At 54.2% G+C, this 14302-nt stretch overlaps 1 protein-coding gene across 1 annotated transcript in view; it reads right to left on the bottom strand.

Moving 5' to 3' along the window:
* EXT1 (exostosin glycosyltransferase 1) overlaps positions 1-6964 on the bottom strand; it is a 184968-nt gene extending 178004 nt beyond the window's left edge. The window contains 2 exon segments of the mRNA XM_054189354.1: positions 5690-6550; positions 6552-6964. Of these exon segments, the coding sequence (XP_054045329.1) occupies positions 5690-6550; positions 6552-6646 (956 nt within the window). The 5' untranslated portion in view covers positions 6647-6964.
* Positions 6965-14302: the final 7338 nt, after the last annotated feature.

Here is a 14302-nt window from a genome sequence, read left to right as displayed (position 1 = left end):
AGTTCTGTTCTATTGCCAAGCACCTCTTTATTTGTCAATAAATTATCCTAGAACAATTTTCCTAGGCAGGAAAAATAAAAGCGGAGCCCCTCTGGCTGTGAAAGCAGTGTTCACCTACTTTTCTGCATACAGAAAACGCCTGCTCCGAACCAGATCAGCCATCTACTGCAATGCTTTGTCACCACAGAGCCTCATATGAGATGCTTCACAGAAAGATGCAGAAAAGCCTGGGGCAAGCAATTATAATAATAACTCGCCCCACAAGAAAACTTAATTACTTGAGGTTAGGAGGGCGCCTGGTTTAATGCCAGCGGGCAGGGCGGGCTCCTCTGCCGGTGCCTGACCCCGCACACCCGGCCACACACGCCGCGGCGCTCGGCACCGCTGGCACAGGGAAACGCGCTCGTGCCCAGGTGTCCACCCTCTTCCACCCCTTTTCCGAAAGGGAAGAGCTTGGTGCAAATGGCCAGGCTGAGGATCGCAACCACCAGCCGCTAATGCAGGGATGCTCCTTTTGCTCCCAGCTCCTGCCAGGGCATCAGCCCAGAGCGTCCCAGGTGGGAGCCCCTACCCCCCTCTAGGGCACTACTTGCAATAAATCATCATTTAAAAGGCACATAAGGACACTTTGCAATACACAGAGAGAGCAGGAGGAACACGCTAGAGCAAATCCCTTATTTCTCAGATGTACGTGAAAGCTTTGTTATTTACCTGCTTGCTGCATTTTGGAATAAGCGCATTGTAAACCAGGCAAATTTCCAGTTTCTTGAAAATTGATATTAAAATAAAAAAGCAGTCTGGTGGGGATAGGTCTCTGCAAGAGCCAAGATACTCTGGGAAAATGCCCAAGCTCTCTCAGTAGTTCTTGAGTTTCATCCAAGCTCCCGAAGCAGCCTGGTGATATACAAGATGCACGGGCTGGTTCCCATCTCACTTCAGATGTCCCGGACAACAGCCACCCTGAACTTGGGGCATTTCTCAGCCCTGGCCCAAACAGCCGCAAAGGAGCTGACTTGTGAAGGCTTTAAAATATTTTTCAGAAAATATTCCAGTAGTGATTAAGTGTGGCATTTATATCTGTATTTTAACAGAATACACTGAAGCTCAGTACGTTGAAAATACTGGAATCTCAGCTTTGTTTGAAACATACACACATATGTGTATGCAGCGTCTAGATTATCACCACATGTTGGACGGGCACGCCTAAGCCTTACTTCACATTTTCATGCTGGTCTTGCGAGCGGCAAAGTCATTGCTAGTGTCTAATTCCACCGCTTCTTTTTTTATATATGTGTATTTTATGACGGGAAGGAGGCGAAACTAAAAGTTGCTTTTGTTCCCATTCTGTGCTTATTGCACGACTGTAACCTTTGCTTAGGACAGCATTTTCACGGGTAGCAGGTTCAGCCGTGATTGGCACATGTTCCACCGGTACAGTGCACACCAGGTAAGCCTACCAAAGATCAATGAAAATGTTCAGCTGGATATTTTCACCTGCTCAATGCTGTCGTGTGCCCTGCAGAGACGTCTCACAGGCGTAAGCACCCGGTGTGCTGCTGCGCTCTCCCTGTCCTGCCAGCGCCCAGCAGCCCCAGGTAGACCCAGGCACAGCCTCCTTCCGCAGGCTCCTCCTCAGCCCCACGCTCCAACCTCCTCTCCCAGAACTAGTCCCACCTCGTGAGGTCCTCTGTGTTCTGCCTGCCTTTCTCAGTTCAGTCTCGATCACGCAGGCTTTCTCAGCACTGACTAGCCAAAAAACTTAAGTCTATAAAGAACACCTCCCTACACTAGTTGTCCTCCACCGAAAGCTCACATTTCTCCAAAAAGCACATTTTTTGCTCAATTCTCCTCCTCCATCCTACTCCCTTCAACCCTGTTCATTTGTTTTACTCCTCTGTTTCATTACTATCATTAACTTCAGCTACCCGGCACAGATACGAGCAAAAAGCCTCCTTGAATGAGTTTTTGACAAGACCTTACATTTTTGGATACCATCACTCTCCCCATCTTCCAAGGGCAGGGCTGTTGCAGATCAGGGGATACACCACACACAACATTATTTACTTTCCTAGAAAGATCCCCATTTTGGTGCAAATCTCTTTTTTTCATCTGGCTCTACTAGAACATTGCATTCCTCCATTTCTTTCGGTATCCGTAGTCATTTATATTACCTTCCAAAAAGTAATTATTTGGAACCAGTTAAGCCTGTACATGAATTCTGCCTTTGTTTAAAACACATTGTACATATGTATATATTTAGACCGTCATTAAATATTTAAGAGGCTGTCTTCAAACTTCAGCAGCAGCACTGTTTATTCACTTAACCCTTTGTGAAACAGAAAGCTTGATGCCGAAATCTTACCGTGAAGAAATTCAGAAAGCCCAGCTGACCCAGCACTGGGTGACAAAGGCCAACTTTGACAGCCAAGTGCACCATAAAGAAAGAGTTTTTCTTTGTTTTCCTTTATATGCTGTTTGCTAGTAGTCCAATCATGATAATGCAATTCATTTTAGTCTGCATCAGCTTTATCTGCTGAGATGCATAACTGGGATGCAAATTAATTAGCTGTAACATAGAGATGGATCTTTCAATACAATTCAGGGAGACAGTCAAATACGCACATGCCCTTCCCTCCTTCCTCCAAGTTAAATAAGACACTCTATGCCTTTTCCACAGGTCACGAAGTCACCTTTCTTGGCTCTTTCAGTCTCCGAGAGAGGAAACAACGCATCCTGCGGACAGGCGGACCTGGTTCAAACCCAACACCGAATGTCGCACTGTGGATGAAACCCCATCACAACTAACTTGCAGTGTGCACTGGCACCAAGCGTAACACAACATAACACCACTCTCCTGTTGACAAGAGATTACCATGTTTTAAAATCTGGTCACCTAATGTACCCGGCTTGGCAAGGCCTCATCTAGAGCAAATCGCTCATATTTCGCCCTGGCAAGGACCGGTGCCGCGGGGCCAGCTCTCCACAGCCAGGGCACCCACACCCCTGCCTTTCACACCAGGTGAAACAGCATAAGCGGCACAGCAGAGGATGGGAAAACCGGCACAGAAGAGCACAACATGCGACTTTCCCAACTCTATATGGATACACAAATACACATATCTTGGAGAATGCATTTTTCTCCTTTTTGATTAAAACCTTGAGGACACGTTGTTAAATCCAAGCCCCAAAAGCCCCACAAGAGCAGCTCTGCGTGCAGTTTTCAAGGCGCAGTTGTATTTAGAGACATTTCTTTCCCAAGCACTACAGACTCATTCATCATCGGATGCTGCTTTGGGTGGGGTGAATAGCGGAGACCCTCCTACAGCTTTCACACCTGGGTTACGCACCGGCAGAGAAGCATTTCAACCATTGGACTGCAGTTACGGTTCCCTGGGGATGTGACCTTGTCGGATTTTATAAGGGAAGCGGAGCACCAGGCGTGGTCCTTATTTGCCAGGGAGAGGCAGAGAAGGCAGGCCACTGCAGGATGCCGTGCTGGGAGATCAGCAGATGGCATACTTTGCTGCGAATCAGCACCGAAGCGGGCGTGCGGAGGGGCAGCAGCAGGCTCGGGCAGGTGCACTCGCTCTGGTAAGACGCCAGGCTAAAGAGCTTCAGCATTTGCCATTGCTCGCCAGAGCGAACCTGTTCATCTCAGTGGCCCAACCACAGACTCAGCCTCGGTTCTTGGAGTAATCTTATTTTCTTGTAATGATCTTTTCTTTTTCTTTTTTTACTTCCTGTCTTTAACAGTAGTGTGGCAACGAATATTTAAGTCCTCATACCCCACCCCAAACACGGCTGCATCTTAGCAGCAAGTATGTTTTTTGTATACCAGTTGGGTTCACGCTTCCATATCCCCTGAGGGTTGTTATGTACACCCGTCGCTACAAAATAAGTGGCAAAGACACATTAGGAGGGGCAGAACTTATGGGGAGAAGTCTATCTTTTATTAGAACAAATGGGATAGCTGGAAAAAAAGTGAATATGGCCCTACTCACATCAAACCACGGGAGAGTTTGTTTTCATGACAATTCAGCAGCACGCATGCTGTAGAAGGCAGTAAATAACCAGGACTTTACCTATCTATAAATTTGCTCCAATTGCCGAGATCTATGCCAAAAACCAGCACAGCCCGCAAGGCTACAATTGTCAGGTCTCCCTTCTTCCCTTCCCCCAAAAATATTCCCTAAAAAGGAGGTCACAAGCCAAAGGGACCCCCAGGTCACAAATAACATGAGTGTAGTATCTCTACTGATGACTCAGTACCGCCGCCGTATCGTTTCCACATGCACATCACTTCACCACTCGTTCATCAGTTTTCTGAAAGTGAATGGGATTTAGAAGTCCACCAGTATTTGCACTGCTGTTTCCTCCCCCTCTACGGCGGATTTACAGTAACTGGAGGGTGAGCAGAGTTCACCCAGGCACACACAGGCTTCCCGGCGCTGCGGTGCCAACCTTCCCCGTCTCTCCCAACCCCCTGTGGAGAGTTTCGGTGGAGAAACAGGCAGCCAGCTGGAAATTTCAATCAGCCTTAATGCCACCGTAGTTTCCTCCCGACTGCTCTCCAGGAGTATTCTTCCACCCATATTCCTCCGTGCTTCGCAAATCCCTCCAGCCGTTGGCAGCTCTTGGTGCAGCTCCACCGTGCGCTGCTCAGCGCTACACGGCTGGTCTGTTTTAATTCAGCGTCTAACTCCTGCTACATGCAAAACATTCTCATGCGAAAAACTTCATACGTATACACCTACTCTGCAGCCAACATAGCGGTGGTCGGCATTTAAATGAACTAATCAGTTGCAAACGGCTTAGTCAGCATCGCCGTCCTGGAGGCAATTCCCAGGAAGCGATTTTCCCGGCAGCTATATATACAAACCTGAAAAGCAGACTGTAAGACAAGGGTAGCACCACAGCGACACAAAACCGGGCTACACAGTGACATTACCAACAGATAAAAATCGGGGAAAGCCAGGAAACCAAGCATTCACAGAAAACACATGCTCTGCCCACACCACCGGTGTATCCCTCTCACATGTAAAAATCAGAAACTCAGAGACAGGACATGAACGCAGCCAGCCTTTCTTTTTCCTCCTTTCTTTACTGATGCTGTGCTGGTTTGAAGAGAGAGGAAAAAGACAGCGGGGCAAGTTACTGCCTCGCCTGTGGAGATACACAGACACCGGCCAGACGCCGGGCAGTGCTTTTTGGAGAGAGCATCCTAGCAATCACCCTCAGCAACCAACCCACCGCAGGAGCTGGGCTCATGCGCGCACCGAAGGGGGCTGAGGACTGGCACAAACTTTTGTCTCGGGGCAGTGAAGGCATGGGGCATCGACCCTACGAGGCACCGGGGGGGACGAAGGGCAGTGCCAGATGTCAGAGCATCCTCTGGCAGCATCTTTGCCGCTGGCTGGTTTGCAGAGCCAAAGGGCTGCAGATACAGGTCATCAGTCCCCAAGGCTGCGGGGACACCTCCCTGCCATCTCCCCCGGCCAAAGCAGCACAGAGCCAGCCGGCAGCCTCGACGGGGACAGGAGGAGCGACCGACCCACCCAAAGGAGAGATCGCAATTTCTCTCCGGCCATCGAGCAGCCGTCAGCACCTCAGCACACATCTGCCCAGCAGCCAGGGCATGCCAGTGTGCCCCTGGGGACGCGTGGACAGGGAAAGGACACCGCTCACTTACTTTTCATATTCGGCGTTGTCTCGATCGCAACGCGAATCCTTGTGCTTTTGCCAGTCTTTGCCATGCTTGCAGGTGGTCAGGAGGACAACATCCTCTCCGTTATGGACGTGATATAAGGCATTCCTGGTGTCTGACCCTATCCCCGTCAGGTACCTTTTCCCCTTGAATACCAACATGTACTTCCTGAGAGGAGGGATGGTGTTAAACCTCAAAAATCCCTTCTCCCCTCCTGTCCTAGGATGATCCTTAGAAAAGAGCGGGATAGAAACGTCAAAGTTGGGTCTGAAGTTTTCAGTACTGATGCTGGCTTTGGCCAGCATTGCCTGGCCGATGTCGAACCCCACATCCTCGGTGTAGTCGGGCCAGGTGCCGGAGTATAAATTAAAAATCAGGTGGTTTCTGCCGTTGTTCCACAGGTGGAGGCTCTGCACCTTGGAGCGGAGGTTGTGCACATACTGGGGGGAGAGCTGGTCCCGATCCAGCGTGTCCAGGCTGAGGACGAAGAGGCAGGCCTGCCCGGGGTCGGAGGTGTAGAAGCGGGAGCCCTCGATGGCGGCCAGGACGTTCTGGTAGCTCTCGGCGATCTTCTCCCCCTTCTGCTGCGGGTACACGTACACCTTGAAGCCGTTTTTCCGGCACTGGCCGAAGTCGAAGCAGGACTCCATGCGGCACCGGCGCCCGCGGTAGAGGCCGGCGCTGGCGTCCCGCCGCTGCCGGGGGGAGACGCGCCCCCCGCCGCCGCCCTCGGGGCCCGGCCGCTCGGCGGGGGCGAAGGGCCGCAGGGCGTCGGGGAAGCGGGGCCAGGGCCGCTCGGCGCCGGGGCGCGGGGGGGGGGCCATGCCGGCTGCCGGGCGGCGGGTGCCGGGCCGCCCGCAGCCGCACGCCCCCCAGGTAGAGCAGCAGGGCGAGACAGGTGCCGGCGGAGAGCAGCGTCAGGTAGCGTTTTTTGGCCTGCATGTGTCCGGCGGGGGGTCCGGGGGGCTGCGGAGGAAGGCGGGGGCGGCCCGAGCTCGCCGGGCGCCGCTCTCAGCTCCGCTCCGCCATCTTCCCGCCGGCGAGCGCTTCAAACTCTCTTCGCCCACCTCCGCTCGGCGCCGTTCCCCAAGCCGCCGGCCGGGGCCGCGCATGTGGGCGACCGCCGCAACTTTTCTCCCCGCCGGTCTCTCAGGGGCGGCGGGAGGCGGCGGCGGCGGGCCGGCGGCGGCCCGGCGGGGCGCCCCGCATGCACTCAGGGGCCGGCCCCCCGCCGCGGGGCGGGCACCGGGGCAGCCCCGCTCCCGCCTTCCCGCGGCTGCCTGCCCTCTCCTCCGCCACGCTCCCGCCTTCCCGCCCCTCCCCTCCCCGCCAGCCCGGCACGGCCCGGCACGGCCCAAGCCCAGCCCGGCTCACAGCCCGCCGCCGCGCCGCAGCCTGACGAAGCCCCGCATCGCCCGGCGACCCCCCGCCCGCGCCCGGCGCCGCTCGCTCTTCGCCGCGCTCCCACTGAATGGCCCCCAGCACGGAGCGGCGGCGGCGGCGAGGACCCTCCTCCTCCCTCTCCTCCTCCTCCTCCTCGCCCCTCCTCCCTTCCCCGCCTCCCCCGGGCCGCGGCGGCAGCCGAGCCCCAGCGCGCTGCCCGCCCTGCCCCGCGCGCTGCCCGCCCCGCGCGCTGCCCTGCCCTGCCCTGCCCGCCCGCGGGCCGCGACCCCCCGCGCCTCACCCGGCCCCCCGCGCGCCGCCGCCCCCGCCCCGGCCCCGCCGCGCTGACCTCATCATCCAGCCACGCAGCCCCGAGCCCCCATTGGCGGGGCGTCACGTCCGGGGGGGGCGGGGCTTCCGCTGCACCCATTCATAACCCGGCGGGCGGGGGGCGCTGCTGCTGCCCCCTCCCACCCCTCCTCCGCTCCCCGCCGGACCCGGCGGCGGTGCTGGGGAGTGGGGGGGGGCGGCGGTGTCTTGCCCAGCGGCACCGGTACCACCGCTCCCCCGGCTGATATCCGGCGAGGTCTGGCCTAGCACAGCACCTGGGGGGCTCCTCCTTCCCCCGCCCGCCCGGTGCAGCCCGCACCCCGCGGCCGGGGGCAGCCCGGCCCGGCTCGGCTCTGTGCCGCCGCCGCTGCCCCCTGCCGAGCGCGGCGCCGCCGCGATGGAGCCACCCCCGGGGCACGGCTGGGCTGGGAGCGTACCGGGGGGAACAGACACAACTACCCAAAAATGGGGGAAAACACAAAAAAAGCAATTAAGAGGCGCCTGGGGATGGCGTGGGCCAGGCCGGGAGCCGCGGCTGCCCTCCCGTCTCGCCGGTGGGGAAGGCAGAAGAGAGGAGAGGACATGGCTCTGGTGCCTGCGCTGGGGCTGCCGTTAAATCCAGGGGCACCCAGCGCTCCCCACCGTCGCCAGCTCCGGCCGGGGCGCCGTGTGGTTGGCATCCCCCGGGCGCAGGCCCTGGGTACTCGGGGCTGGATGGCATGGAAAATGTGGATGAAATGAGTGGGCTGTAGGGAGCTGCCAAGGCACCTCACCATCCCTGCAGCTACCCCTTTGTGCTTCATCTCAGCAGCTCCTGGGCGGTCAGCTCCATGCCCGGGAGCCCGGGCTACTGGGGAGAGCCTGGGTTGCTGGGGGGATCCCTGGTCTGTCGTGCAGGCTGGTCTGTGCGGCAAACCCGGGGCAGGGCCTGGCTGGAGGGGTGGCGGGAGCGCAGCCGGAGCCCCGATGCTGGAAGGGGAGATGGCACCGTGGATGGGTGTACGTGTTCCAAACCTGCTAGCTCAGCAAAAAATTGCAGGGAAATTGAATGGAACGGGCTTCAGGCTGATTGCACAAATCCTGGATGTCAAGAAACTGTCTTGTGCTAACGCCTGTGCCAACGTGCTTTCCCTGCCGCTCGCATCCAGTGTTAAAACTGTAACGGATTCGCCTTCTCTGGGCTGCGATCCCACCTCCCACCCTCCTGCTGCCAGATCCAGAGGTGCCTCGCACCAGCTGAGAGACAGAAACCCCGTCTTGGCCAAAAGCATCCCCATCCCCATGCTTTTCCATGCCCATGACAAAAGTGAGCTGTGGCTCCTGTCGTGTCCTTTCCTCTTCTACCTCCGCTTCTGCAGAGTTGAGGAGAAGAAATGTAAGGATAACGTGCATGAAGACAGTGTGCCTTCTCAGCGACAGAGGGGAGAGCCTACCATGGAAGAGCACATTACTGACAGTAAATGAGGTTCGATCTTGTAGCTGGAGCCAAGAGAAGACAATTCCCTTCCAAAATAATTTGATCGTAGGGAGGGCTGTTGAAGAAAGGGGGCCAAAGCTTGAGGCAGAAGAAAGGAGTTGGAAATAAGAATACGAAAAAGTCAGATTCTGAGAAGAAAGTCATATTTATGGCCGGCATAGATTTGGGTCCAGGGGGCAGAAATTTTGGCCGATGACCCCAATAGTGGGGAAGCAGGATTAAATATTAATGTGTTAATTAACCCTGTAATCCTTCCCTGAAACATTTGTCACAGCCCACATACCAAAACCGGGATGCTGTTCAAGAAAAAAGAGGTCAGCTTCTTGAAAGGTGAACCAAGGCTGCTCGCAGAGGCACCTTCTGTCAGACGCAGGAAGGTGGAATCCCATTACCGTCTGCAAATTAAGCCTCTGGGGACCGGTTTCAAACAGCAAAGGAAGCCTGTGAGCTTTGCTGCCTGTGCCAAGGATGGTAGCTGTTGTGAGCAGGTTTTGAGGATGGGGTGCTGATGAGCCCGTGGCACGAAAGTGCTGCTCACCGCAATGGAGAAGTGTGGGAGGGAAGCGAAAGCTGTTGGGGTTCCAGCTGAATGGCCCTGCGCTTGAGGTACCCACGTTGCAGCCCACAGCGCAGCAGCAGCAACTACTTAAGCTTTACAGTATTTGGATCTGGTCACAGGCAGTTAGGGGGTCATTTTAGAGCACAGAGAAATAAACCTCTGCGGATGGCCGCTACCAGTATTCCTGAGTTGTGGAATGATTGCTCCAGACGGATCTTGATCCTGTTGTGCCAGGCAAGACTTACTCAGGGAGACGTGTGTGTGCCCCTAACTGGGGGAAGAGGGGCTATGGGTGATGGGTTGCCTTTTTGGAGACCGCCTTTCTAAACCAGCTATCTCGCCTGCTGTTCGTAACTTTCCTCCGTAACAGAATGAAATCAGCCTGCATGACATGTCTCCAGCCCATTTCGTTGCTGCTGCTTGGGCCCTGTGGGCAACACGGCAGCCGGCAGGAATCACACAGCCTGCCATCGGCTCTCCGGCCGGAGAGTGATCCGCAGCCTGGGCAGGCGCTGGAGGCAAAGCATTCCAGAAATGGCAGCCTACCTTTCTCTGCAGTGATAAATCTGCCTGCATCTGCTAGGAGGCAGGTGGATGGTGGAGCACAAACCAGCATATAATAGAAATTCTGCCTGGAGAAAAGGAAGAATCGGCAGTGAAAGGGTATTTCAACATATCCACGTGGCACATACACGAGTCTCAATCCCCAGGTTTGGTGCCTGCTAAGGGTCTGCAGGCTTGCAGGTGGCTTTTGACCCTGGTCCATTACCCTTTGCACTCTTCCAAATAATTTATATCTTCATATGGCTGGCAGTTGTCTGGGAATCTGTCCAAGGCCTCAAATGAAAGGCCAGGAGAGAGAATCGGTTTTCTATTTCTGGCTTTGCAACTTAACACCTGCCCAATCTGTGGTGAGTCACTGGGGGCCAGATTTTTAAAGAGGTGGATTAGTGTGGACTCCTCATTTTGGGTTTTTCTCTTGGTGTCCAGCTGTAGCTTTAGCATCATAGAGTAGTTTGTGTTGGAATGGACCTTTCAAGGTCATCTAGTCCAACTCCCGTGCAATGAGCAGGGACATCTTCCACTAGATCAGGTTGCTCAGAGCCCCGTCCAACCTGACGTTGAATGTTTCCAGGGATGGGGCATCTACCACCTCTCTGGGCAACCCGTGCCAGTGCCCCACCACCCTCATTGTAAAAAATTTCTTCCTTATATCCAGTCTAAATCTTCCCTCTTTAAAGCCATCGCCCCTTGTCCTATTGCAACAGGCCCTGCTAAAAAGTTTGTCCCCATCTTTCCTGTAGGCCCCCTTTAAGTATTGAAAGGCTGCAATAAGGTCTCCCTGGAGCCTTCTCTTCTCCAGGCTGAACAACCCAAATCTCTTGGCCTGTCCTCATAGCATAGGTGCTCCAGCTCTCTGATCATCTTCATGGCCCTCCGCTGGACCTGCTTCAACAGGTCCATGTCTTTCCTGTGCTGAGGGCTCCAGAGGTGGATGCAGTACTGCAGGTGGGGTCTCACCAGAGATGGGTAGAGGGGCAGAATCACCTCCCTCAGCCTGCTGGCCATGATTCTTTTGATGCAGCCCAGGATACAGTTGGCTTTCTGGGCTGCGAGTGCGTATTGTTGGCTCATGTCCAGCTTTTCATCCACCAGTGCCCCCAAGTCCTTCTCAGCAGGGCTGCTTTCAATCCCTTCATCCCCCAGCCTGCATTGATGCCAGGGATTGCGCCGGCCCACGTGCAGGACCCTTCATTTGGCCTTGTTGAACCTCATGAGGTTCACACAGGCCCACTTCTTGAGCTTGCCCAGGTCCCTCTGAATGGCGTCCCATCCCTCAGATGTGTCAACCGCACCACTGAGCTCGGTGTCGTCTGCAAACTTGCTGAGGGTGCACTTTAGATGCCTCCAAAGTTTAATTCCTCAGAGTTCCCTGCTCAGCTGCCACCTAACTCTGGAGGAGCATGAAGTCCATGGTACCTTCCACTTTTTTTATGTGAAAAAATTCCTACTGCTTTGCACTCTTGGATGCACCTTAGTTTTGATGATGTTGAATAATGTCCTTGACTGGGCATTCCTCCATCTACTTTGCCTACAGGGGTCAAGCCTGAACCTCAAAATGTGCTTCTTGGATTGAAATCCACACAAAACATAAAATAAAATGCTGTCACACGCTCACCTGTGCCTACCCCCCCCCCTTTTTTTTTTTTAATCTGGTAACTCTGTGCTTGAAGCGTTTGCCCAAGTAAGAGACTTAGAATCACCCCCGTGCCTTCCAGGAGAGCATCCTCCCAGAGTGCGTGGAGTGGGACTCCCCTCCTGAGACCAGCTTGGTTTTAGTAACTACCCAGGATAATCACTCTATTAGATTACCTGTGGGCCTCAGGTTTCCACCTAAGTGGGGTTGATAATGCTTTTCTGGCTAATAGGACAGCCCGAGAGCTGGTTTATCACCGTTGTCAAGTGTGCCATGATCCTAGGGAGAAAAGCAGCATAAAAACACAGTGCAGCTAAGATGTTTGGAAGGGCTTGGCGACAGGCACATGTGTAGTTCAAAAATGTTACCCTGTTGCTGAATTAGCTCAAACCACCATTCTTTGTGCTGGGGACATGCTTTTCTGTGGCTAAGTGCAACAAGGATGTCCAAAGAATCAAGCAAAACCTTGCAGAGCTGACGGCCTGGAGCTCCAGGCTTGGCTCTTTATTTACAAACGTGAACGAAGGCAGCCCGGTTTCCGCAGATGCCAAGTACCCGCAGATCCCACTTTGATTTGGGGTGATTATACGCAGATTGAAGAGAGAAGCGTTTAGCAGAAGTCCTCACCTGAAGGCCGCGGGAGAGGAACCCACTCCTGTGTGATGTTTGCCCGCCTTCTGGTGGGAGCCGAGAAGGTCCCCGGGAGGCAGTCGGTGCTCTCCTTTTATTCAGTAGTTGAAAGTGCCGGATTAAACTTTGGAAAGTGTTTTTTGAAGTCCACTCCCCAATCTGGAAGGATTTCAGGCTGGCTTACAAACTGTCTCTGCCTTCAAATAGCCCTTGCCCAGGCTTGTGTTGCTTTATCAAAAACAAAAGGAAGAGGGGAAAAAAGGAGGGAAAGGCAGAACAGACATTCAAATAGTTGTTTGTGGAACGGTAACACTCTGTTAAAATTATTCTTCAGGCTGGAGCAAATTAAAGTGATCTTTGCTCCACAAATTAATACTAACACCGTGGTTGTTTATCACGTCTTGGTAATATCACATGGGAATAAAAATATCAACTCTTACCCGTTCAGATAGCTGAGATGTAACTGTTTGAGCTTCGGCATTGCAACAGCTGTTTCTCATGTCCTCGGAAATAATTGGTTGTTACAGAGGCTATTTAAATGTGAGAAAATCACTGCGGTTTTATGATTAGTTTATTTTTAAGGAAAAACATAACTGACCTTTGCTAATAAGGTAAGGGTTTCAGGTGGGATTGGAGGGATAGCAGTGTAGGCACCTGATTTACCGTGACATTAAACAGATAGTAAAACCAGAGGCTTATAAATATTAAGATCTTAATCTCACAGTAGAGGTCTGCTGGGGGAAAGCCAGAGACAAATAGGGCTTTGCCTGAAACTCGCTGTAGGGTCGGGGCCCCGGCGTGCAGCGTTACAGAGCAGGATGGCTGCGCTGAGAGGGTATAAATACAAGCAGCTGGCTCTGACAGTAGCATCGTAGGAGATTCATTAGGGGACTTAGGCACTCTGCGGCTATTTTTAGTGGGTAAATTCATAGAAGTCTCTCTTTGGGTGCAGCCTAATTCAGAAACACCTTAAATCCACAAACATCTAATGTGGTGGGATTGGGAGAGCTCCCTGGCTGCCTGAACCTCTGCTCTCAGGTGTGACCAACGTTGCAGACGGCTTGGGAGCCACCAGCGGCAAGGTGCCTGGCTCTCTCCTGGCTTGTCCTGCACAGAGCTGGTGGCCCAGTTCCCCACCTGCCTTTAACTTTTCCCTCGATCTCCCCCGGGAAGAGACTTGGCCACTCTGGGGAAGGGCCTCCGCTGATTTGCACCATCCCGCTGGGCAGGAGGGTCAGCAAAGTGGGAGGTGACATGGGACACGGGCAGCTGGCAGAGCGGCCGGGCAGAGGGCAGCATCCCCCCGGCAGCCCCGCAGAGGTGCTGCGCCGTGGGTTAAATCTCCACCCCCGGTTTTGGGAAAGAGCTGGCAAAAGCCGCTCACTTTGCGAGTGAGTCCGTGGCCGGGAATCCCCAAGGAGGGGAAAGGGAGGCATTTAATGACTGCGCGTGGCACAACCCTGTCCCCAGTATTTCATAAGGGCTTTTTTAATTAGCGCTCTGCCTATCACCTCGCCTTGCGTGTCCTTGGCTTTTGCTGGCCGTTCCCTCCCCTCCTGCGCTGGATGGGGAGCGCGTGGTGGCTTGGTCTGCATGTGGCCAGCTGGGCTCTGGCCCATGGCGTCACTGGGACAAAGAGTCGGCTCGAAGGGCTCCTCGGACACCAGCCGCAGGACTCGTTCCCGCAGCGTGTGCTTTCTCTGCGGGCTGCCTAATGAAAAGTGTTCCATGGCGAAGGCAGGCTGGTGGAGGGAGCTGTAGCTCTTAGGCAGGTGTGATCCCCGAGAGTGCCGGCAGTCTGAGCAGAGCCTGTTTATTGGTGCTTCTTCCTTCGAGGAGTAATAACTTCCAGATTTACTCCCTTTCTAACTGAGCATCTTTCAAAGTGGGTGTAGAACTATTTAAATAGCTCCTGTGGAGGTGGGATGAGAAATTGCTCTTATTCCATAGTCTGCAATCAGCACCAAACAAGCACTTTTCTCCGCTGCACACACAAACAGGCGAGCATCTGCCAGCAGCCTC

This window comes from Rissa tridactyla, chromosome 2 (genome assembly GCF_028500815.1).
Source record: "Rissa tridactyla isolate bRisTri1 chromosome 2, bRisTri1.patW.cur.20221130, whole genome shotgun sequence".
Lineage (NCBI taxonomy): Eukaryota > Metazoa > Chordata > Aves > Charadriiformes > Laridae > Rissa > Rissa tridactyla.
The sequence above is the reverse complement of the archived record's forward strand: the minus strand, read 5'-3'. Positions and strand labels throughout refer to the sequence as shown.